At 41.4% G+C, this 22,851-nt stretch overlaps 1 protein-coding gene across 1 annotated transcript in view; it reads right to left on the reverse strand.

Annotated features, from left to right (window-relative positions):
- The window catches only part of ZnT63C (solute carrier family 30 member 1), a 55,006-nt gene extending 33,222 nt beyond the window's left edge, over positions 1 to 21,784 (reverse strand). Inside the window, exons 1-4 of the mRNA XM_080286054.1 lie at positions 21,009 to 21,784; positions 14,239 to 14,363; positions 8,665 to 8,762; positions 5,021 to 5,248 (exon numbers count right to left, since the gene is read on the reverse strand). Coding sequence (XP_080142180.1) covers positions 5,021 to 5,248; positions 8,665 to 8,762; positions 14,239 to 14,363; positions 21,009 to 21,185 — 628 coding nt within the window. The 5' untranslated portion in view covers positions 21,186 to 21,784. The remainder of the gene's footprint in view (positions 1 to 5,020; positions 5,249 to 8,664; positions 8,763 to 14,238; positions 14,364 to 21,008) is intronic.
- Positions 21,785 to 22,851: the final 1,067 nt, after the last annotated feature.

Here is a 22,851-nt window from a genome sequence, read left to right on the forward strand (position 1 = left end):
TATCTATCTATCTATCTATTGCCAGACGCCTAAATCCCGTTCAGGGTGGCCACAAACAAATCGCCTCCACGTCACCCTGTCCCCCGCCATTTCACTGCCCCACTCCCAACTCACACCCCCCTCTCTCATATACCTCTCCACCCCATCCCTCCATCTCATCCTCGGCCTCCCCCTCCCTCTTCCCCCCTCCACCTCACTCACATACACTCTCTTTGTCAGTTTTTCACCCTCCATCCTCTCCATATGGCCAAACCACCTCAGTGTATTCCTCCTAACACTTCCTATCACATCCACATCCACACCACAACACTCCTTTATATCCTCATTTGTCAGCCTGTCTCTCCATGTGACTCCACAGGCTCCTCTTAGATAACTCATTTCCACTGCTCTCACTCTTGACTTGTGTCCTTCCAGCAACGTCCAAGCTTCATTCATTATTATTATGCATAACAAATGTTTATTTAATTGTCCCGGGACTGTCTGATGGTGGGATTGTATACAATGCTGCTGTACCTGTAAATAAAAACAAGAATTCCATGAAAGAATATGGGCTACCCATATGCTGATAACACTGCATCAACATCATCCCATAAAGCACAGCATAAGATTTCTGGCTTATGGACTGTAGACTGAACTTCATTATTAATAATCACACCAAAAAGATCATGATCATAATCAACATCATCGCAACTCTTATTTCCCCCTATAATGATGGGGTAAGGCAGGATCCAGAAAAAATAGAAAGCACAGAACTGTGAGAATTATGAACAGAATGTCCGGTGAAATACGCCAGATAATTATTCACACATTATTCAAGCCCTCAGGATGCTGGAAGTGTACGAGTGTAACCATTTTTAAAAATCTTTACAGATGTGCTTCACATATGCCTGCAGAACAGAGTCATCACAATAACTTTACTTTAAAAGTGAATTAAAGACTGGAGCACTGATAACCATGATAATGTTGGAAGAGGCAGACCATATATGGTATGGAAGAAAAAGAGTGAAGCAGTAGTTACACTGGACTGCAAAGAAGGAAGAGGAAGAGAAGTATTTGTGTGAATGAGATGAGAGGACTAAGTACCCTGGAAGAAGTTCCGTCATGGCCGTCCTCTGTAGGGAGTTTTCGGCAAGATGTAATGCACCTGAAATTATGATATTGATAACGAAAATGACAATCATAATTATCAACTCTGAAAAGATTAAGTTAATAAGCTCATGCATAAATGTCTAGTTCACTGGATACATTTTTGAGTGGTTCTCCATCTATCATGTTTTTTCTTCTCTTGCTTTCTATACCTTACTTCACCCTATGTCAGGTTAGGATGAAAATGATGTTGATAAACATAAAAAATGTAGACCAACATATATTATACTAAATGACAATAACAGTTCAGTAACAGATTGCAACACAGTTCCATCTACTTTATATTATTTTCTTTTTGTAATTATTTGTGATCTGGTATGACTGTGCTTTCTGAGATAGATAGAGAGAGAGAGAGAGAGAGAGAAAAAGAGAGAGAGAGAGAGAGAGAGAGAGTCTGTCTACAGTATATGTACTGGCATCTGGACAGAAATTTACAACAGGACTGTGCTATGAGTGTTGTGTATCAAAGATCACCACTTTCTCACAGAGAGACGAAGAAATATACTTCTCTGTTACTGTAACTCAAGTCACAGCATCTGTTTATGTCTTACCACCATCATTATCATCTTCCTAACTCTTATTCACACCTAAAGTTGGGGTGATGAGAGAGCATGACACTAGAAAATACAAAATATGAAAGTGGGAGAACTGACAAAAGCATCCCCAGTGAAATGGACCACACAATCATTGGGATAATTAAACCTCAGGAATCTTGGTTCAACCTCAAGCACCTAATCTTTGGCACACACTTAATGTTTTTCTCTATCGATACATTTCAAACACACCTGCCAAGTCAGAATTAAAAAAAAAAAAAGTTATGTGCTTCTCCTAACATACTTCATCCGTATAACTTGATCCCACCAATTCCTTAGCCTCATCATCTTCTGTACCCTGCTTTCACACATACTCATGCTACTTCCTGGATTCCCATGCCTCCTCCAACCTTCAAAGTCATTCACATATACCTGTTTCACTGCCCTATCTATAACTATTTTCTCCAAATTTATATGAGTCATTTGTGGTAGGTGGTGGTGACCATCATCCACTCACTTGATGTAGTGCTGCCTACTTCCTTAGCTTTTATCATTCTTTTTCTGTGCCTGCCCTCCTCTCTTCCTATTTCTCCTATCTTTCCTGTTACTTCATATTCCTTTTCTTTCCTTTACATTACAGGTGGCTTTACACTGAGTGACAAGCCAAATGGTTTCCTGTAAGCCAGGAAGCCATTTACAACGCTGGGTGGTAACCATATAACCAAACCATACATGCTCCCTATGTGTCACCAAGTGGGTTGGTGGAGGGTTGGTGCCCCTCCCTGTAAAACAACTAACTCAGTGTCAAATGGCCACCCTTTACGGGATTATGGTGTCTGGCAATAGATAGATAGATAGATGTGCGCTTTCAGCTTGAATATTGCTCACCCTTGTTGAATGGATGTGGAGAGGTTGCATTAATACAACTAGACAAAATTCAGAGCAAGGCTGTTAGAATTATTAACAACCCTGCCATTACAAATAATCTACCTCCCCTACAAGTAACAAGGAATGCTGCCTCCCTTGCATTATTTTACAGACATTTTTATGGCAAATGCTCAGACGAAGTTGCATTCTTGGTGCCACTTCTCCATGCCTTCCCTTGTGCTACACGGGCATCTGGTAGCGCTCATGACTGGAATATCACTCAGCCATATTGCAGAACTTCTGCCAATCAGAATTCTTTCATTCCCTGTGCTGCATCTACTTGGAACTTGCATCCCCAGAATTGTTTCCCTCCAAACTTCAACCTACAGCTGTTCAAGTCCGACTGTTACAGATATTTTATGAACAGAGGACACCAGTAATCTGGTGTATGGATTTTTTTTTTTTTATTCATTTGTTTTCCCTTCCTCTGTTGTAAAAAAAAAAAAAAAAAAAAAAAAAAAAAAAAAAAAAAAATCTAAGCATACTCTCTTTTACTCTATTGTCTACACATTTCCTTAACCCCCATCCTTCATGAAATGCTGCTTATCTTATCCATTCCATGCACAGCACAGCACAGCATAGCACCACACACACACATTCCTCAACAGGTCCATTTCTCTAATGCCACACCAATGTCTAACAGCCCTATACAGTATAAATGCGGGCATTAACATACCTTCCTCCAAACCTCTTCCAGTCTCAGAACTTAGATATCTGTTCTGAATCAATGCCTTCACAAGAGCCACACACTGCTCCACTTCCTTTGTACACTTACCTCTCTCTTCCTTTAATATCCAACAGAATGACATATCCATTTATGGAGTACTTCTGCTGTACATACACTACACACATGCACACTGTGTCATGCATACAGTCTCATGATGACATAATATATGAATCTCTGAAAATGGATCTGATACACAAAGTACAATGTTTCACCCTTACCTGCAGCTACCGCAAATTGACTTAGGACCTACCCCCACAAGGTATTAAAAAACACAGAGAGTAATCTAAGGACATTTCTTTGCACCAAACATTTGACAGTTCAGTCTTGAGGTTGTCCAGATTGTGTATCTTCTTCTCTGCCATGATTTTCTTCATCTTTGCCCAGCAGTTTTCTATCAGATTTAGATCCAGACTGTTGTCAGGCCAGTCGAGGACCTCAATCCAATTATCCTGAAGCCATTTTGTCACCTTTCTTGACTTGCGACATGGAGCTGAATTGTGCATGAAAAAGTTGCACCCGTGAATAGCAAAAAAGTTTAACAAGTGATCTTTCAGAACCTGAATGTAGCGGTCACCATTCATCATCAAGTTCTTAGGAAGAAAGTAGAGGCCTCCCCTTCCCATTTCACCTGAGAAACACCCCCATACCATTACTGATTGTGGGTGCTTTAACAGTCGGCACCATGTAAGCAGGGTCATATCGACTATTGGAGGTAGGGTGACAAACCTTGGCAGAACGCACCTGGAACACTTGAAATGTGCTTTCAACGGAAAACAAAACTTTTTTCCACTCATCCGATGTCCAGTATGCATACTTCTTGGCAAACTGAATGCGCTGCTTCTTCATGCTGTCAGTGAGAAGCGTTTTCTTGGCTGCGGTGCAGCTTGGCAAACCCAGCTCCTTCTGTAAGCGGTGTTGGACAGTTCGAATTGTGAAGTCTTGTAGCAGATGGGGATGCATTCTCTTCAATTCTGTTACAGTCAGTCAAGGAATTCTTGATTACTTCCCTCTTCAGAACCATATCTGTACCTCTGGAAGTCGTCCTCTTCCTTCCATCGCCATGCTTGTACTCTGGTATGACATCAGGTGGCAGGCCGCGCGCTGCAGCAAGAACCTTCATGACGGTCAACTTTGCACGTCCAGTACATTCACAAATTGTGTTGATAGGGACATTATCCTGTCTCCATGCAATGATACGGACCCTATCATCCCTTGCGCAGTACTTTCCAGGCATGACAACTCGACTCTAGGAAAATAACAGGGCAAACAGTAATGCATACAAAAAAAAGGGGGAGGTGCAAGCTCGGAGGAAGGGGAACATATACTCCCACTCTCGCTTCTGGGCAAGCGCTGATGTGCTGAGTGTTTCACCACCTCCCCCCAACACCAGAGTTGCCAGTTACTTCTTGCCCCCCAAAATTCACTTGGTAGAGGTGGAAACACAAAGCAAAAACAGACAACTCTCCCAAAGCAATTCTGTGTGTAGGTCCTAAGTCAATTTGCGGTGGGTGTACCTTCTCATAATGACATGTATTTTTTACTTCTTAAGTCTATACACATTTTTTCTTCAAAACAGTATCTCTCTCTCTCTCTCTCTTTCTCTCTCTTATACATACATACACACACACACAAATCCTTATACTCCCCCTCACACCGTATACCTATACAAAATAATACTTAAACTCACCCATGGCATCTGAAAGCACGTGCAGAAAGACACCCCGCATGTTCATCTGTGATGCAGTTTTGTGTTTATGACCACCAGGAGGTAGGGAGGAGGGGGTAGGAGGAGCGGTAAACCTTTCATCATTCTCATTGTCGTCAGTGGCGACTAATGCATTGATTGTAGACAGTTTATTGTCATGGCTATGTCCATGTTGCCCTGGTGGTCCATGACTGTGCCCATGCCCATGTTCTGGGGAGTAAAAATAAAGATGAACATCAGCATTAATGTGTGATTATTGTGCTTTTTAATGCTGATGAGAAGGCCACACGTGGTGGTGCTGTACACCCCAGGTGGGGAGGCCAGTGTCCACCCAGGAACTGAATCTCCCCATACTTCTCTGTACCTTGCCATCGGAAGGAACCTAATGTGACACTGGTGAGGCACTGTCCATCACAAGGGGGTGAAAGATCTACATGCTGTGTGTACTGTACAGTACCTTTAAGATGAGCCCACAGAACCACCTACTTATCTGTGGTCAATGGGTCTGCTCAGCCAGACAGACAAGGGTTAAGCAACAACAACAACTATGCTTTTTTATTTGTGTATGTAGAAGATAAAATGGGACTGGTTTGAAAAATTGGGAGACAATTTACAAATATACATACTGTATATATTTTATAAGGTTATGTTCCATGTTAGCAGAGATCATTTTATTACCAACTGAAGGCCGCATTTAAAGCTGCATTACCTTGAACAATACTTGTGTCTTGCATCCTAATGCTGTGGTCCGTTCTTAGGATTCCACCCAGTTTTCTTCCGCTTGCCCATACACGCTATCCCTTCCATGTTCATGATGCATAGTGCTTTACCCTGTTACTATCACACACCACAACGCACTTAGTTCAAGCACCATACTATTGCTCAGCAGAGACCCCATCAAAATAACTTTTAAAAAATATCTCTGTGAGCGACCAGTTGAAGTGGCTGTTTTTCTGCAGTCCACTGGGTTCACATCCAGATGACCCTGAGGTTGCAGCAGCAACATCCACACATTCTCTCCGAATGTCTAGACCACTCCGAACTACTCAAGAACATCAACTAACCAATAACCTCACCGGCCAAGTATCTGCCTAAATCTGCACATTTTCTTGTCTTTCAGTGTGACATCCAGCTCATCATTCTGCTTAAGCCTATGAACATCTTCCTCTTTTACTGTCTGTTTTGCTAAAATACAGTGTCATGCTCTGCACACATGAAGCATTTTCCCCCTTTCATAAGTAGCCAGAGTCCCTTGTCAGCAAGTGCAACAGTTCTCCACACTACATTTAACCATTTCTGACTCTTGAGACTGGATTAGTTTCTGCACTACCTTCCACACTAACTGCATCTACCAAGAAGCAAAACTTGCCAGCACAATCGAGACCCACATCATCTACATCAACCTCCTCCAGCCTTGACTGGACCACACAACTGTACAATGTAAATAAAACAGCCAATAATTCAATAAAGCTGATGTTTGTTATGGAGGACTATAACGGTTTCAGGCTCCGTTTATACAAAATCTTGTTTGGTGGATATCCAGAAGAATTACCGGTATACATGTTCAGAGATATTTCAATTCTGGCATGTGGCAAAATTAAGCCACTGATATTGGGTGCTATGGACTCATTACACCGATTTTCAATGTCCTGGAATGAAAAAAGCAGGGAAAATGACAGGATTTCTGATGCTAACCTTCTCTTAGGATATGATTTTATAGATACGTACAAGTGCTCATAGGCCCTTCGGGCCCCTTGCACTTGCACCTGTGGAGGGCTCTCGCGTTTATGTGCTGTTCTAGTGTAACGCTGTCACTTGGATTTTTTGTAACTAACCAACTGATCGTGTTATATGCAGCTTCGGGAATGGAACTCAAGTTGTCCGAACGCAAGTTCTAAGTACACTCACAGACAAACAGCTACTGCTACAGTTTATTTTAGTTCTACCTCTGGGCAAAAAATTCTATGGAGATCCTATGCTGGACTCCGGGAGTAGCATTTTTTGGTCAAAATGTGATCACTCATTAAATATAGTAAAAGTTTCTCAATCGTGATGGGACCAAGTTTTTCTTACATCGGCGTTTTTTTGCGATTTCTGTGCCAATTTTGGTGCGATTTGAATGTGTAATTTCGGCTGCCCAAAATATACACACACACACACACACACAGCTACTGCTATAGTATATTAGATTTTTGGTGGTGGGGGGAAAAGGAAGAGTGTACTATATTTTGACACTGTACATAAAAACATTCATTCATTATCTAATCCAGCATTGCCCCATGAGGAGCGTAGGAGCCCAAGGCTAAGCAAGTTGGTTCTTACCTTTAAGATGAGAGTGACCAGCTTCACTCATCCCTAAGTGGCATTACATGAGCAATAAACCCCAACCACCCCTAGGATATAAACCTGCACTGGCTCAATCCGCTGGAATGCTGTAATTACCCACTAAACCACCAAGTGCCATAATTTGGTTATATGGTTACCACCCAGTGTAATAAATGGTTTCCTGGTGCATAGCAAATCATTTGGTTTGTCACTCAGTGTACAGTCACCTGTAGACAGAAGGAAGGGGGAAGAAGGAAGGGAAGAAGGAAGAGGAAAGAAGGAAGGGAAGAAGGAAGAGGAAAGAGGGATGGGAACAAAGACAGAAGAGGAAGGAAAGATGGGGGGAAGAGAGGAAAGGACAGGCACCCAAGAGCAGTACTATATCAAGTGAGTGATTGGCGAGCGCCCCCACCTATATTATTCTTACAGTAATCAACAATAAACAACGGAGCAGAAAAAAGTGAAAAAATTACTTTTTATTATTCATTTGGCCTGACGGCCATGTCACCTTGATAAATCAGTCTTTGTCTGATGTATCTGAAGTATGCTCAGCAGACTAACAGAGACTGATATAGCTAAAATGCAGATTAACAAGGTTTGATACAGCAAGGATTTATTGCACAGTACCTATATGGTAGGTGGGGGCGCTCACCATCCACTCACTCGATGTAGTGCTGCTCTCAGGTGTCTGCCCTTTCCTCGCCTCCATCCTTCTTTCCTTCCATCCTCTTCTGTCTTTCTTTCCTTCATTCTTTTCTTATCCTTCTGCCTACGGGTAACTTTATACTCCCTCTTCTGTTTTTCTTTCCTTCATTCTTTCCATTCCTTATGCCTGTGGGTGACTCTACACTGAGTGACAAGCCAAATGGTTTCCTGTACACCAGGAAACCATTTATTACACTGGGTGGTAACTATATAACCAAATTTTGGCGCCTGGTGGTTTAGTGGGTAATTATTGCGCTCCAATCGGATTAAGCCGGTGAAGGTTTATATCCAAGAGGTAGTTGGGGGCCACTCAGGGATGAGTGAGGCTGATCACTCCCATCTTAAATGTCAGGACCAACTGCCTAGCCCTGGGCTCATACACTCCTCATTGGGCAATGTAGGATTGGATGATGGATGGATGGATGGACTGAGAAATCATGTATAACAACATGATACTCCATAAATTATTAACTGCTAGGAAAAAACAGTACACAGAATACTGTACACACTGCAGAAGCCATACAATTATTCCTCCCATGATCTACAATATGATTAGCTAAATAAGTAAACCCAAATGACACAGAATGCAGACTCACCATGGAAGAGACAGAGGCCTATTAGATTGATAACCAAGCCTATCACTCCCACAATCAGGATCATCTGTGGGTTGTGTAGCTCCTCTGGCTCGTATAATCTGGGGGTAATAATAATTATCAATAATATGACAAGTAACGGCAATGAAAACTATTACCTAAAGAACATTACTTCAATCTACAGCGTACCCTTATTACATAAAAGATGCAAACAGACTGAACTGCAAATGAAGTCTGTGCAACCTATACAGTTTGATTAAAAAACCAACCAGATCATGCAAACATTATAACATGGTGACACTACAGGTATTTATAACTGGTGAGTAATTTATGATTTTCCCAAGGAAGAAGGCCACGGGTTTGTAATCCACCCTAAATGTTCTGGAGTATGATTGCCAAGCCTTGGGTCCCTACACCTAACAGGATTAGACATCACTTTAAAAGAGTTAACAATCCATAGTACTAGAGTTAGGTTCATTTACATTAGGTTGTTAGCTCATTTGGGGGATTAAAAGTTAACACTGGTTGCTACTACCTCACATGATGACTCACTAATCTTGGTGATGCAAGTCTGACACATGCTATAAGCAGAAAGATTTTACCACCATATACTACAATGCACTAGTGGATTTAACCTGTGGATTGCGAGCCACAGTTCAGGCTCGGTAGCATCGTGTTGCAAGCCACAGCTTAGGCCGTGCTGGGCATGCATCATCGTAAACAACTCGATCCCTACGCAAACTTATGCATGGCGCTATGCAAAGATGGAGAGAAAGGGATTTTTTTCTTTTCACCAGATGATACCCTGGATGTTTATCTTCAAGTTTATAATAAACAAAAACAATTGTTTTTTTTTCACTACTCCCATACGCAAACTTACGCATGGCCCTATACAAAGACGGAGAGAGAGAGAAAGAGAGATTTTTTCTTTTCGCCAGATGATGCCCTGGATGTTTATCTTCAAGTTTACAAAAAAAAAAAAAAAAAAAAAAAAAAAAAAAAAAATCCTTAGTTTTTTGTACACCATGGGGTGGGATAAAAAAAGGTAACTGCGCAATCCATGGGTTAAATGAGACATGTAGGGTTGGATTATTTCAGTAATATTAATAATCCATCCATCATCCAATCCTATGTTGCCCCATGGAGAGCAGAGAAGCCCGGGGTTAGGCAAGTTGGTCCTGACATTTAAGATGAGAGTGACCAGCCTCATTCATCCCTGAGTGACATTATGTAAGCAATAAACCCCAACCACCCCTTGAACATAAACCTACACAGGCTCAATCTGACTGAAGCGCCTTAATTATCCACAAAACCACCAGGTGCCATAATCTGGTTATATGGTTACCACCCAGTGTAATGCATGGTTTCCTGGTGTACAAGAAACCATTGGGCTTGTCACTCAGTGTAGAGTTGCCCATAGGCTGAAGGAAGGGAAAAGAATGAAAGAAAGAAAGACAGAAGAGGGAGTGTAAAGTCATCTGTAAGCAGAAGGATGTGGAAAGAATGAAGGAAAGAATGACAGAAGAGGAAGGAAGGATGAGAGGAAAGGGCAGACACCCAAAGCAGCACTACATTGAGTGAGTGTATGGTGAGCGCCCCACCCCCCCACTACCAAATAATAATAATGACCAGCCTTTTTCCTTCATCCTTTCCTCTTCCTTCTGCCTGTGGGTGACTCTACACTGAGTGACAGGCCAAATGGTTTCCTGTACACCAGGAAACCATTTATTATGCTGGGTGGTGACCATATAACCAAGTTTTGGGGCCTGGTGGTTTACTGGGTAAATGAGGTGCTCCAATCAGATTGAGCTGGTGAAGGTCTATATCCAAGGGGGGGTTTATTGCTCACGTAATGCCACTCAGGGATGAGTGAGGCTGGTCACTCTCATCTTAAATGTCAGGACCAACTTGCCTAGCCCAGGGCTCCTACGCCCCTCATGGGGCAACGTAGGATTGGATGATGGATAGATGATGATAATCCATCCATCATCCAATCCTATGTTGCTCCATGAGAAGCATACCAGCCCAGGGCTAGGCAAGTTGGTCCTGGCATTTAAGATGAGAGTTTAATAATAATAATAATAATAATAATAACAATAATAATAATAAATTGTGGTAGGTGGGGGCGCTCACCATCCACTCACTCGATGTAGTACTGCTCTCGGGTGTCTGCCCTTTCCTCTCCTCCATCCCTCTTTCCTTCCATCCTCTTCTGTCTTCCTTTCGTTCATTCTTTCCTTGTCCTTCTGCCTATGGGCAACTTTACACTCCCTCTTTTGTCTTTCTTTCCTTCATTCTTTTCTCTTCCATCTGCCTGTGGGTGACTCTACACTGAGTGACAAGCCAAATGGTTTCCTGTACACCAGGAAACCATTTACTACGCTGGGTGGTAACCATATAACCAAATTTTGGCGCCTGGTGGTTTAGTGAGTAATTATTGCGCTCCAATTGGATTGAGCCGGTGAAGGTTTATATCCAAGGGATGGTTGGGGTTGATTGCTCATGTAATGCCACTCAGGGATGAGTGAGGCTGGTCGCTCTCATCTTAAATGTCGGGACCAACTGCCTAGCCTCAAGCTCCTATGCTCCACATGGAGCAATGTAGGATTGGATGATAGATAGATAGATAAATATAGATAGATAATAATAATAATAATAATAATAATAACAATACAGTGAAATCTCCTAAATCACGGCTTTATGAGACAGTACGCGTCACAATTTGAGAATTCCGCTAGTTAGAAATAATCTTATGGGGAATATTACTTATGGGTCTGCCATCTTGGAAAAGTAGCCACCCTTACTCCCAAACCTACATCAAACTGGTCACCAGCAAACATTAACAACCTGAAAAAGAAATTAGTACAGCATATCTGGGCAAGTGGAGAGGATGGGGGATGATAACTGGGTGCAGAATGCGAGAAGTGTTATTGTTGAGGATAGGGTGGCGAGAGGTAGACCAAAAAAGACCTGGGAAGAGGTCATTGAGTGTGACTTCTGGGATACGGTAATTGACTAAATAGGAAAGCTACCTGAGATCGAGCAGCAGGGAAAGCCGCCAATAGGTGACCAAGGCCAATGCATGCAAGCATGTTGGAGCCTTTAAAAACGAAACAAAATGAACGAAACTATTTTTAATGGGAATGAACAATATTGTAAGACTCTGATGACACTGCCTGAATGGATGGGGGAGGGGGGGGAGGAGTTCCAAGGCTTGAGGCTGACTGCGGCCTCTCAGCACGAGGCAATTGTGCTAATGCCTCATGCTGCTGCCATCGTGCAGCTTTCTCCTCATCAACCTCAGTGAGCATAGGCTTTGTTCAAGGCAGTAGAAGCACCTAACCAAATCAGTTCTTCTTCTTCCTGATAGTCCGTAACATTTTTTTAATTATCTCTACAATGGTTAGTAAACGTTTCACGCGAAACCTGTTTCCCTGCTACTTTTTGCTGTTCCTCTGTGACAACTCTTGTTTGACTCATCAGCGTAATGGGGGAAGGGACTGTCTTAGCCTTAGTGTATGATTAAAGATAACCTAACCTAGCTTAACTGTATCTAATAGCTTAACTTAACCTAAGTTCCATTTGGGAAATTGAGAAACGAAAGACACCTCTAAATATGTTGAATGAGTTTCTTCCACTATGCCAGAAACAAAGCAATTATAGGTACGGCTTATGGAACATGATGATAAAAACCGTGGGAAATTTTTCAGCATAAAAAGGTAATTTGCAAACCTGAAACTAGTCAGAAAAATACAGAAAACAAACTGGAGGAATATGAACTGAACTGGTAAGATCCTTCTACTGTCTCAAGTAAAGTGTACATTAACATAACCTCCCTCAGGAACCCCTCACAGTCCAGTGTGGAGACAATGGAAGCAGTGTTGTTGTTGCCCTCAGCTGCCTCTGTGACGTCTTAAGGGTCGTCGATTCGTTGAAATTCATTCTTTACCAGATGGGTGTGGCCTTTCCATATTTTCTATTCAAATGAGTCTCTCACAGGTTGCTTGTTCTTATTCCTGGACTACTACAGCTGCTGGTCATTTTTATAAACTTACCTCTGAAAGCTATAAATTAGGATTTAGAATGAGTAACACACTGATGTGTCCTGTCGGAGCGGTGGTTGGTTAACAACACAGTCAGTTGGAGAGACAGTCAGTAAACAGTGCTGTGGGCGACAGGCCTGCTTCCTTAAATACCCCCCAAATAGGTATACAGTTCTTTGTTTTTCTCCACTCACTTCTTGCAGTCACAATTCAACAGCTAACTATCTGTGTTGCATATGTACCAAAATTACTTAACTTGAGGTCATTAGCTTCTTAAATTGTGGGTGGAAACACCGCGCCCGTATGGTAAAGAATTACTTCGTTCAGTCTGTAATGGTGGGCAACATTGGCTTCCTTCTCACTGCCATCAACCATCCTTATACTTATTACACCTAACTTTTGGGATATAAGATAATGTTGGCTTTTTCGTCTTCCCCTTCCTTGAAGAAGCTGCAGGCTTAGGAGGTTAATGAACAGTCACTGTAGCACTGGGGGGAGGGGGGGGAACTCTCACCACACCAGAACCACACGCTAACAACCGGGAGGAGACAATGCACTACACCGGAGCATCAAGCGTGCACGTCCTTCATGCCTGGTGTGGGAGGGAAGTGCTGTGACTGGCTTGTAATAAGTGCTATGCTTGAATATGATTAGTTTCATACAACTGCCATGACTGACTTGCACTGGTTTACACCCAGCTAGACGTGCAGGCTTGAGGTAATGGTGGTGCATGTTACATGAGACATCAGACGTGTCAGTTTTGAGGGTGCATTAGCTAATTTCGTTTAAGTTCCGCACTAATAAGTATGGCAAGTTCATACATGGGGGCAAAAACTAGGACTTGTATATTAACCTTCTTTAAGAAGTGAAGATGATCCAGCAAGTAGTTTGCAAGATACAGTTGTGTACTGATTAACTTCCTTAAATGGACGTTGCTCGTAAAATACAATGTGGCAATTTCATATATAAGGACATAAACCAGGACTCATACTCTATCTTTCTGTAAGATATGAAACTGTAATGGAGGGCATTACAAATGTACAGTAATATAACACAAGACAGACTTTTCCTTAAATGGTCATAGCTCGTAAAGCACAGACAGTATGGCAATTTTAAATTTACAACACACACTCTATCTTTCTGTGTGATACAAAGCCAAACCACCTGGTAGCTTCCAAGATAAAAGCCCGGACGGAAAGATGGACAGACAGACAGACAAATGGCCGGATGGCCGGGGGCGATTCCTATATCCTCACCATATGGAATAATGGTGGGGATAATAATAATAATAATAATAATAATATTAAAATCTGTATTCTCACAAATATAGTGATATACTACAATGGGGGAAACAATTTTAATATCAGTAGCTACCCTGTGTTACAAGGAACATTTTGAGAGCTCTATGACAGACTGCTAAGCTTTCTTATTGGGCCATCATTAATTAATCCCACAAATACTATACATCATACAAGTCTGAAGTTTTATTAGACAGCATACTGTATAAAATCTATGGGATAAATTGCTAACCCACCTTTTAAGTGACTCCACAAAAATAGAAAAGCAGAGTGCGAGAAGAAAGACACTGTTGATTAGAGCCCCTAGGACTTCTGCTCGCGCCCAACCAAACGTGTTTTTACTCCATTTTTTTGGTGACATCTGGGGAGTTAGGATTAAATATAAAATTAGTACAACAGAAAAAAATACAAGGGCAACCTGAACCCATGAATAAGCAAGGGAGTGCATTATTATATTACATGTTTCTCCAGGCCATCTTATGTTGAAGAAGAGACAAAGTGACTATTAGTACCATTTTTTTTTATTTTTTTTTATTAAAGATGATAAAAACAATTATTTGCCTATGAACAAGAAACACAGATATCTGAAGCATCTTAATTCTAATATATTTATGCTCTGTGCTTCAAGTAAAGGAAGGAATAAGGATGTTACAACATAGAACAGAGACAGGTCAGGATCAGTTTATAAGTTACAAGTACAACACGGCACCTGAAAAGCAAGGAATATCACAGTGCGGTAATTTAAAAAACCAATGTGCTCAGACAATACAAAACAAGAAATAACACAGCAAACACAGTACTTCCTTGGAAACACACTTGTAAAAAGCAAGCAAATTTCTGATATAACTGTACAGACTTGAGTGGCAGGGTTAGATACTGCCTTCATTAACCCCACCACTACCAGAGATTTCTGAAGTTAAATAAAATTGCCAGTTGGTAGCTTGATAAAAATGAAAAGTACATCACTGAACTGAAAGGATTAAACTGTTACTTGATGTATCACACAATTTTAATTACCAATACTGTACTTATTCCCAAGGACATATCAAACAAAGTATCTGTGATATGATTCTACACTGACTAGGCTATGCATTCAGTAGTCTGAGAACATCCTTGCCATACAATCATTCATTCATTCATTCAATAAGAATTTAGGATCTTCTTCAATATACAGTAGGCCCTCACTAAACTGGATTAATTAGGGAAAGCCAGGTTTGTTAAAGTCCGTATTCTGTTATATCAGAGCGTTCTGACCGAGATGGTATTTCACGAGCATGTTTGAAAATAACTGAGTACAATAGCATAGTCTAGCACTAAAAATGAAAACTATGCCTATTTTACACTAACTTCGCCCTACCACCCTTTTGCATCTTGTTTCACATCCTTGTCATGGAACTTCTAATACAGTATTATTATAGTCTGTTATTACAACTCAGCAACCATAATGGGGAGAAGGCAATTTCAGGCCAGGCTGGAGTAAAAAGGGAAGGAAATACATTTCCTGCAATCCATCACGTTTCTTTTAACAGACACTGTTTGTTATAGCTGACAATAGTTCAGTGGCCTTGGTAGCATCTGTTAAATTCAATATCTGCTATATCTGTGTTTGTTAAAGCAAAGGTCTACTGATCATCTTTTTTCATTTAAATGATCATTATGATCCTGTACAATGCCCAACTAATCAATATTAGATCACTATTTTTACTTAGACACTCACCGACACACAAACCTACAGTCATGCTTTTTCCAATATTGCCTTTGAACCTGGTTACTTCAGTTATGGAACAACAGTGTGGTTATGGAGTTCAGAGCAAGTGAAGTGGAGAGAAGTGAAAATAATACCAGTTTAAATGAGAGAAACTAATTTTTTGACTTATGTTTGGTGGTAGGCAGCAAGTGAAAATATGTGAAGTGAAACAAGTACCAGTTTAGGTGAGCTGGTAACTTGTTTTTAAACTATGTTGAATGGATGACTGTGGACAAAAATGTATCCACCATCGACTCCATGTTATAATCAACTCAATACATGATCAGTTTTCAAAAACGCATCCCAGTCATATATAAAATGGAGAATCTATCTATCTACTGTATCTATCTATTGCCAAATGCCTCAATCCCGTTTGGGGTGGCCACAAACAAATCGCCTCCATGTCGCCCTGTCCCCCGCCATTTCACTGCCCTGCTCCCAACTCACACCCCCCTCTCTCATATACCTCTCCACCCCATCCCTCCATCTCATCCTCGGCCTCCCCCTCCCTCTTCCCCCCTCCACCTCACTCACATACACTCTCTTCGTCGGTCTTTCACCCTCCATCCTCTCCACATGGCCAAACCACCTCAGTGTGTTCCTCATAACGCTTCCTATCACATCCACACCACAACGCTCCTTTATATCCTCATTCATCAGCCTGTCTCTCCATGTGACTCCACAGGCTCCTCTTAAATAACTCATTTCCACTGCTCTCACTCTTGACTTGTGTCCTTCTAACAACGTCCAAGCTTCACTTCCATACGTTAGAGTTGGTATCACAATACTGTCATGTAGTAACTTTTTCACTTCCATGCTCACTTCCCTGTTTCTTATCACTGCTTTCAAAGAACCAGCAACCTTTCTTCCCTGCTGTACCCTTTCAAGCACTGCATCCTCCAAACCTCCATCCTTACTCATCACACTACCCTAGTACTTAAACATACTCACATTTTCCAATTCCTCACCATTCAACCTCGCTGTACAGTTACTGACTTCACCTCTCTCAAAGACCATCACTTTACTCTTCCCTACGTTCTCCTTTAGATTCCGTTTCTTACACACTCTCCCAAACTCATCCACCAAGCCTTGCAGCTCCCCTTCGTCTTCACTCAACAACACAGTATCATCTGCAAACAACAGTACAGGGAGTTTCCAAACACTATCCTCTCTCACCAGGGCCACTCCAACATCCACTATCCTACCTTGTACCTCTTTTATTACCCCATCCATGTACAGACTGAACAACCATGGAGACATGACACATCCCTGTTCACTTAGTTCACCATCCACACGCACTGCAGCCTTCGCACCATCGTACATACTCTTCACAGCATTCAACAACTTCCCATCTACTCCATATATTCTTAACACTTTCCACAATCCTTGTCTATCCACCCTGTCATATGCTTTCTCCAAATCCATGAAAGCCGCATACAACTTGTTTCCCTTCTCTAGAAACTTTTCCACTAAAGATCTAAGAATGAATATCTGATCTACACAACCTCTTCCCTTCCTAAAGCCTCCCTGTTCTTCTCCAACTAATTTCTCTGTTCTTTCTCTAACTCTGTCAATAAGTATCCTACCATACACTTTTCCTATTATACTAAGAAGACAAATGCCCCTATGATTACCACACACTTCTTTTTCCCCTTTTCCTTTGTACAAGGGAATAATTATACCTGACTTCCAATCCTCTGGGACTCTACCTTCCTCCCAGGCCAATCTGCACATCTTCCACATCCATTCTACTACTATCTCCCCCATGCTTCAGCATTTCACCACGCACTCCATCAATTCCTGGGGCTTTCCCCGATTTAACTTTCTTCATTGCTTTCACAACTTCTATCCTACTGATTTCTTCCTGTCTTCTCACCTCTCTCCTTCTCCCAGCCATTCCCCAGCCACTTATACTCGCATTACTTCCATCCTCTATGTTCAACAATTCCTTAAAGTGTTCTCTCCATCTGCTCACTTTTTCTACCTTCTCCACTTGTAATCTACCATTTTTATCTTTCACTCCCCTGCTAACTTCACTTCCACCCTGTCTTACTCTTTTCACCTCTTTCCAGAACATTTTCTTACAGTCCCTCCATTTTACACTCAAATTCCTTCCAAATTCCTCATCCACTCTCTTCTTACTCTCTCTTACCAATCTTTTCACCTCTCTCTTTCTTTCTACATATAACTCTCTCTTCCGCCTCTCAACTTCTTCCACGCCCCTATTTCTCATCCATTCATTGTATGCTTTCTTCCTTTGTGCCACAGCCTGTCTCGCCTCTTCAGTCCACCATGCTGTTCCTTGCACCCCCCTCCGTCTTCTCTTCCTTCCACACACCACATCACATGCTGCACATATTTCTTTTGTAAATATCCTACACACACTTTCCACGTCTCCCATCTGCTCCAATTCATATTTGCCCTATCGTTCCTCCACTTCTCTCTTATACTCTGCCTTTTTCTCATCCTCTTGTAACCTTTCCACTCTCCTTGCAACTACTCCTTCCTCTCGTCTTTCCCTTCTTCTATTCCTCCATCTTACTTGAATCCTAATTCTGGCCACCACCAAGTAGTTGTCAGAAAGTCCACTCCCCCAACCTCTATAAGCTCTTGCATCCATTACACATCTTCGCATCCTTTCATCCACACACACATAATCAATCATTGCCTTCCTTTCATTCAGTTCACCACCCACCCTTCTCATCACTCGCCATGTATACCTGTGGATCATTTTATGCCTGAAGAGAATATTGGCTATCACCAACCCCCTCCCAGCACAAATGTCCACTAATGCACTCCCATTCTCATCTATCTCAGCAGGCACACCCCACTCACCAACTATTCCATCCACCTTCACATTTCCAACTTTACCATTCATATCACCGATCAAAAACACTCTCTCATTCCTTCCAAACTTTTCCATGCACACTTCTACATTTGTCCAGAACTCTTCTCTCACTCTTCATTATCTGTATTCTAACATAATTTTTCATGTTCTAAAGGGTAAAGGAACCCTGAGCTGAGAGATGAATTGGGATGATAAGGAGGTTGTAAGTACAACTTGGTGGTAGGTGGTGGCAACCACCATCCACTCACTTGATAAAGTGCTGTCTACTTCTTCCTTCATTTTAATCATTCTTTTCCTGTGTCTGCATTCCTCTTCCTATTTTTCCCATCTTTCCTGTCACTTTTTATTACTACTCTCTCCCTTTCAGGTGGCTTTACATTGAACAACAAGCCTAATGGTTTTCTGTAAGCCAGGAAATCATTTACAATGCTGAGTGGTAACCATATAACCAACTCATATGTGTTCCCTACATGTCAACAAGTAGGTTGTCAGAGGGTTAGTGCCCCTCCCTGTAAAACAACTATCTCAAAGACAAACAGCCACTCCTTATGGAATTATGGCATCTGGCTATACATAGGTAGATACACCCTCCCTCTTTCCTGTGCTACAAGAGGTATACAAGACTGCTTTAACATGAATGCTAGGAGATGGGGCTTGCCAAAACCCTACACCACTAAAAAACAAAGAGGAGGAAGTACAACAAAAGGAAGTCTCAGTACTTTACTTCATGCAGCTTCCCTATTTTCACGGCACATGCTACACTGTAACGACACACTTACACCAATATAATGGAAAAAAATATCACTCTAAGTCTCAGTACCTTACCTCATGCAGCTTCCCTATTTTCACGACATATACAGTAAACCTTTGATATACTGAGTTCTCTTTTAACGAATTTTAGTTTTAATGATCACCATGAGCTGGTTGAACATCATGTTCATATAACGAATTTTGTTTGGTAAAAGAGTGGATGTGTGGGAACGACCAACTAGTGTGGCATCCCTACACACACACACACACACACACACACACACACACACACACCTTCCTACACATCCCACAGAATGCCGCATCAGTCTCTAGGTAGCAAACATCATGAAAGGAGCCATAAATTGAGCATTTATTGAGAAAAACAGCCATTTAGACCTTGCTGTATGATAATGTGTATGGCTGTACAGCCGAATAATGTTCTATATTTAATCCCTAAATGGAAGCTGGTGTTGAATGACACTCTACCATAAATGTGCCGATGACACTGTACTAGCATGAGCTATAGAAAATTGTGAACAATTATGGAAGAGGAACCCAACCCTACTGTACCATCCCAAGCACTCAGGCGATCACTTTTTCTCAGACGTTTCCACCCATGTGTTTATGCTAATGGCACGCGCACAGTGAATATCACGATACTTTCCGCGAATCACAGTATGGGTTTAGGAAACTAAAAAACATACTACCAAGTGTGTCAGATGATCCTCTTTACAACTGTAAGAAAAAGAAATTGATTTAAGAATTCTGAACAATGATCCTGGGGCTGGTCAGGGGAGCCCACAAATTTCTGAACCCACGGCCAATGAGAGGTTAACGATCTCTGTTCAGTAAAAGCCACAATGCCGGGGAAATTATCGAACATCATGGTGTACAGCTTTAACAAACTTGGCTTTAATGTCAAGGGTCTGGTTCCAACGACTATAGTTCGTTATATCGAGGGTGTACTGTACTACACTCAAATGATGCAGTGAACTGGCACTCATAAAATGATTCTACTTGTATAATGGAAAAAATATTACTCCCTGGATGGATTTTATGATTGCCCCAAACAGCATAACAACACACCAAATTAATAACATAACATACTAATCACCAAAAAAGAGGTTTTAAGCAACACATCTCTATCGTAAATATGAATCACATTCTCTCTTCCTTATACACTGGGGCAACTTTGTGTAGCAATGTACAGTACTATAAATGTACAACCATATCAACATCCGCAAAACTCTGAGAGATGAGGTTCATTGTAAGTTACGTTAGAGGTATACTGCTCATGTTGTTGCTTAACCCTAGTCTGTCTGGCTGAGCAGACATGTCGGCAACAGATATGAAACTTCTTCTAAGGAGCCATCATCCATGTATAATAGAGTGCATTCATTCTGCAGGGAACCAGTGCCCCTTGTGGTAAACAACACCTTGCCAGGGTTGAACAATGGTCCTTCCCCACACCAGGTGCAGGGAGATATGAGGAGATTTGGCTCCCACAAGGACCCTGCAGCTGCTTAGCTTCATGGAGGGTGAACAATGTCACCATGTGTAGACTCCTCATCAGCACCAGAGTTATACTGTAAAAGAGACATGGACAATCCAGTGCAATACCAGTATATCAATAAAATATGAGGATATAATGTGTAACATACCTTGACACTAAGGAAGGCTATGACAAGTGCCAGGACATCACTGAGCATATGGAAGGAATCTGCTACCAATGCCATGGAGTTGGTGATGTACCCCACCACAAGTTCTACCACGAAGAAGGAGGCAGTCATCCCAAACATGGTCAGGAGGCGGCATTTCTTTCCTGTGTACCGACCCATCTTGTCTGTGTCTGTCTTGGGCTTCTATGTGAAACCTACTGGCAAGATGACTATCTTTTGTGTTTGTCTAAAAGTCTTCTTTCACAGTTTTCTTATTTAAGTGGCGTACAGCATATAATATATTATCTGTGTATGACTAGATTAATCACTTGTCTCATCTAGTCTGGCTACCATATAATCTTCACACAGTGAGATACGGGTACAGTACTCTTGAACAATGTGATCTTGTGTGTATAAGTTCTCACTTCGGGGTGTACTTGACACAATCTGTTTGCAGGAACTTGATTACTTATATCTGGACTGTGTGATTGTTTCTCTTTTTTCTGTATTGGGCACAACCCTTGCTAGTTTGCTCACTTTGTCTTTACAAGGTATTACTGGACTCTTATCTCTGTTCAGCTCATGTTGTCAATGATACGGTACCAAATACCGGTAATGGGTATAACAGAGTTAGCTGCTTGGTCAAGTAGCTATGAATGGTCTATCCTTAATTATAACAAAACTAATAATAAACTAGTATCAATTCAAAGTTCACAAGGATTTTACATTTTTTGCATAATAAACTGCTTAGTGTTTTTCATCCTCAAAGCTTCTAGCTCTTCAGATGTTGTCTTCCTTAGCCATATGGTTCATATCTATGGTTCTTGAGTCTGTTCTCTTTCATGCGTCCTTCTGCTGCTCTCCTTTTATCGTGTGCTGTGCTTTCTTCAACTGAAATAAAAAGAGAAAATTAGAGAACTTCAAAACCAAATGTGATGAAATAAATGAATGGAGCTGGAGTTACAATACTATACCTCACAAAAAACCCTCATCAACATGAGAGAGAGAGGGGGGGGGGGGCTAAGCTATGGCATCTGTTTCCCAGTCTGTGTTTCATGACCCAGACACAGCAAAGTTATGCAAACTGTTGTGGAACTGTACTGGTAACACTGATCCATTTATAACCATACTTCACCTCACATCACCGTAAACTCTTGCTTTACATAGCTAGTTTATTTTGGCTGCTGTGAGGTAATTTTATTCCCCCAGGAGAGTGTAGCCTGAAATTCTGAATGGGGTTCAACTCGGGTGAAAACTGTTGTATGATCATAAACACATATTTAGTATACTAATTACATGATAATTATACAGTTTCAACTATTCACAGCACTGGGTAAACTAAACTTTATATTGCTTTTATTTTAACCTGGCCTAAAACTGATATCTCTATCCTGAATATTGAATTATAAGCACTGATTAATACAAGAATATAGTGCTAGCCACAAAGAATGCCATGGAAAGAATGTAGAAGCTGTAGTAGTGTCTTATTCTCCCACTGGAGTTATGAAAAAATAAGCTTCACAGGAAAAAAATAATAGGCCGGGTTTGAGCGAAGTGTCGTCTCCATTCATCTTTTCTGAATGATGACACGATTTAGTCAAAGAATTCTGCTCTGTGTAGGGAGGTGGACTTCTTGTGTGATTATCCAGTTTCTTGTGAGCATTTTACTAACATGACAGTTTTTTTTTATATATTACTTTTTCTTGATTTAATATAGCACGGGAAAGGCCCTCACAGTGAAAGGGGTACCTGCCCTGCATATTCGTTTCCTTTCCTTATCGAGCAAATCCCTCCTTCCTTTTTTACTACTTCATTCTCTTTCTTTACATAGAAACCCTCTGAAGTA

This window comes from Coenobita brevimanus, chromosome 110 (assembly GCF_032717465.1).
Source record: "Coenobita brevimanus isolate Jiangsu-jjx chromosome 110, ASM3271746v2, whole genome shotgun sequence".
Lineage (NCBI taxonomy): Eukaryota > Metazoa > Arthropoda > Malacostraca > Decapoda > Coenobitidae > Coenobita > Coenobita brevimanus.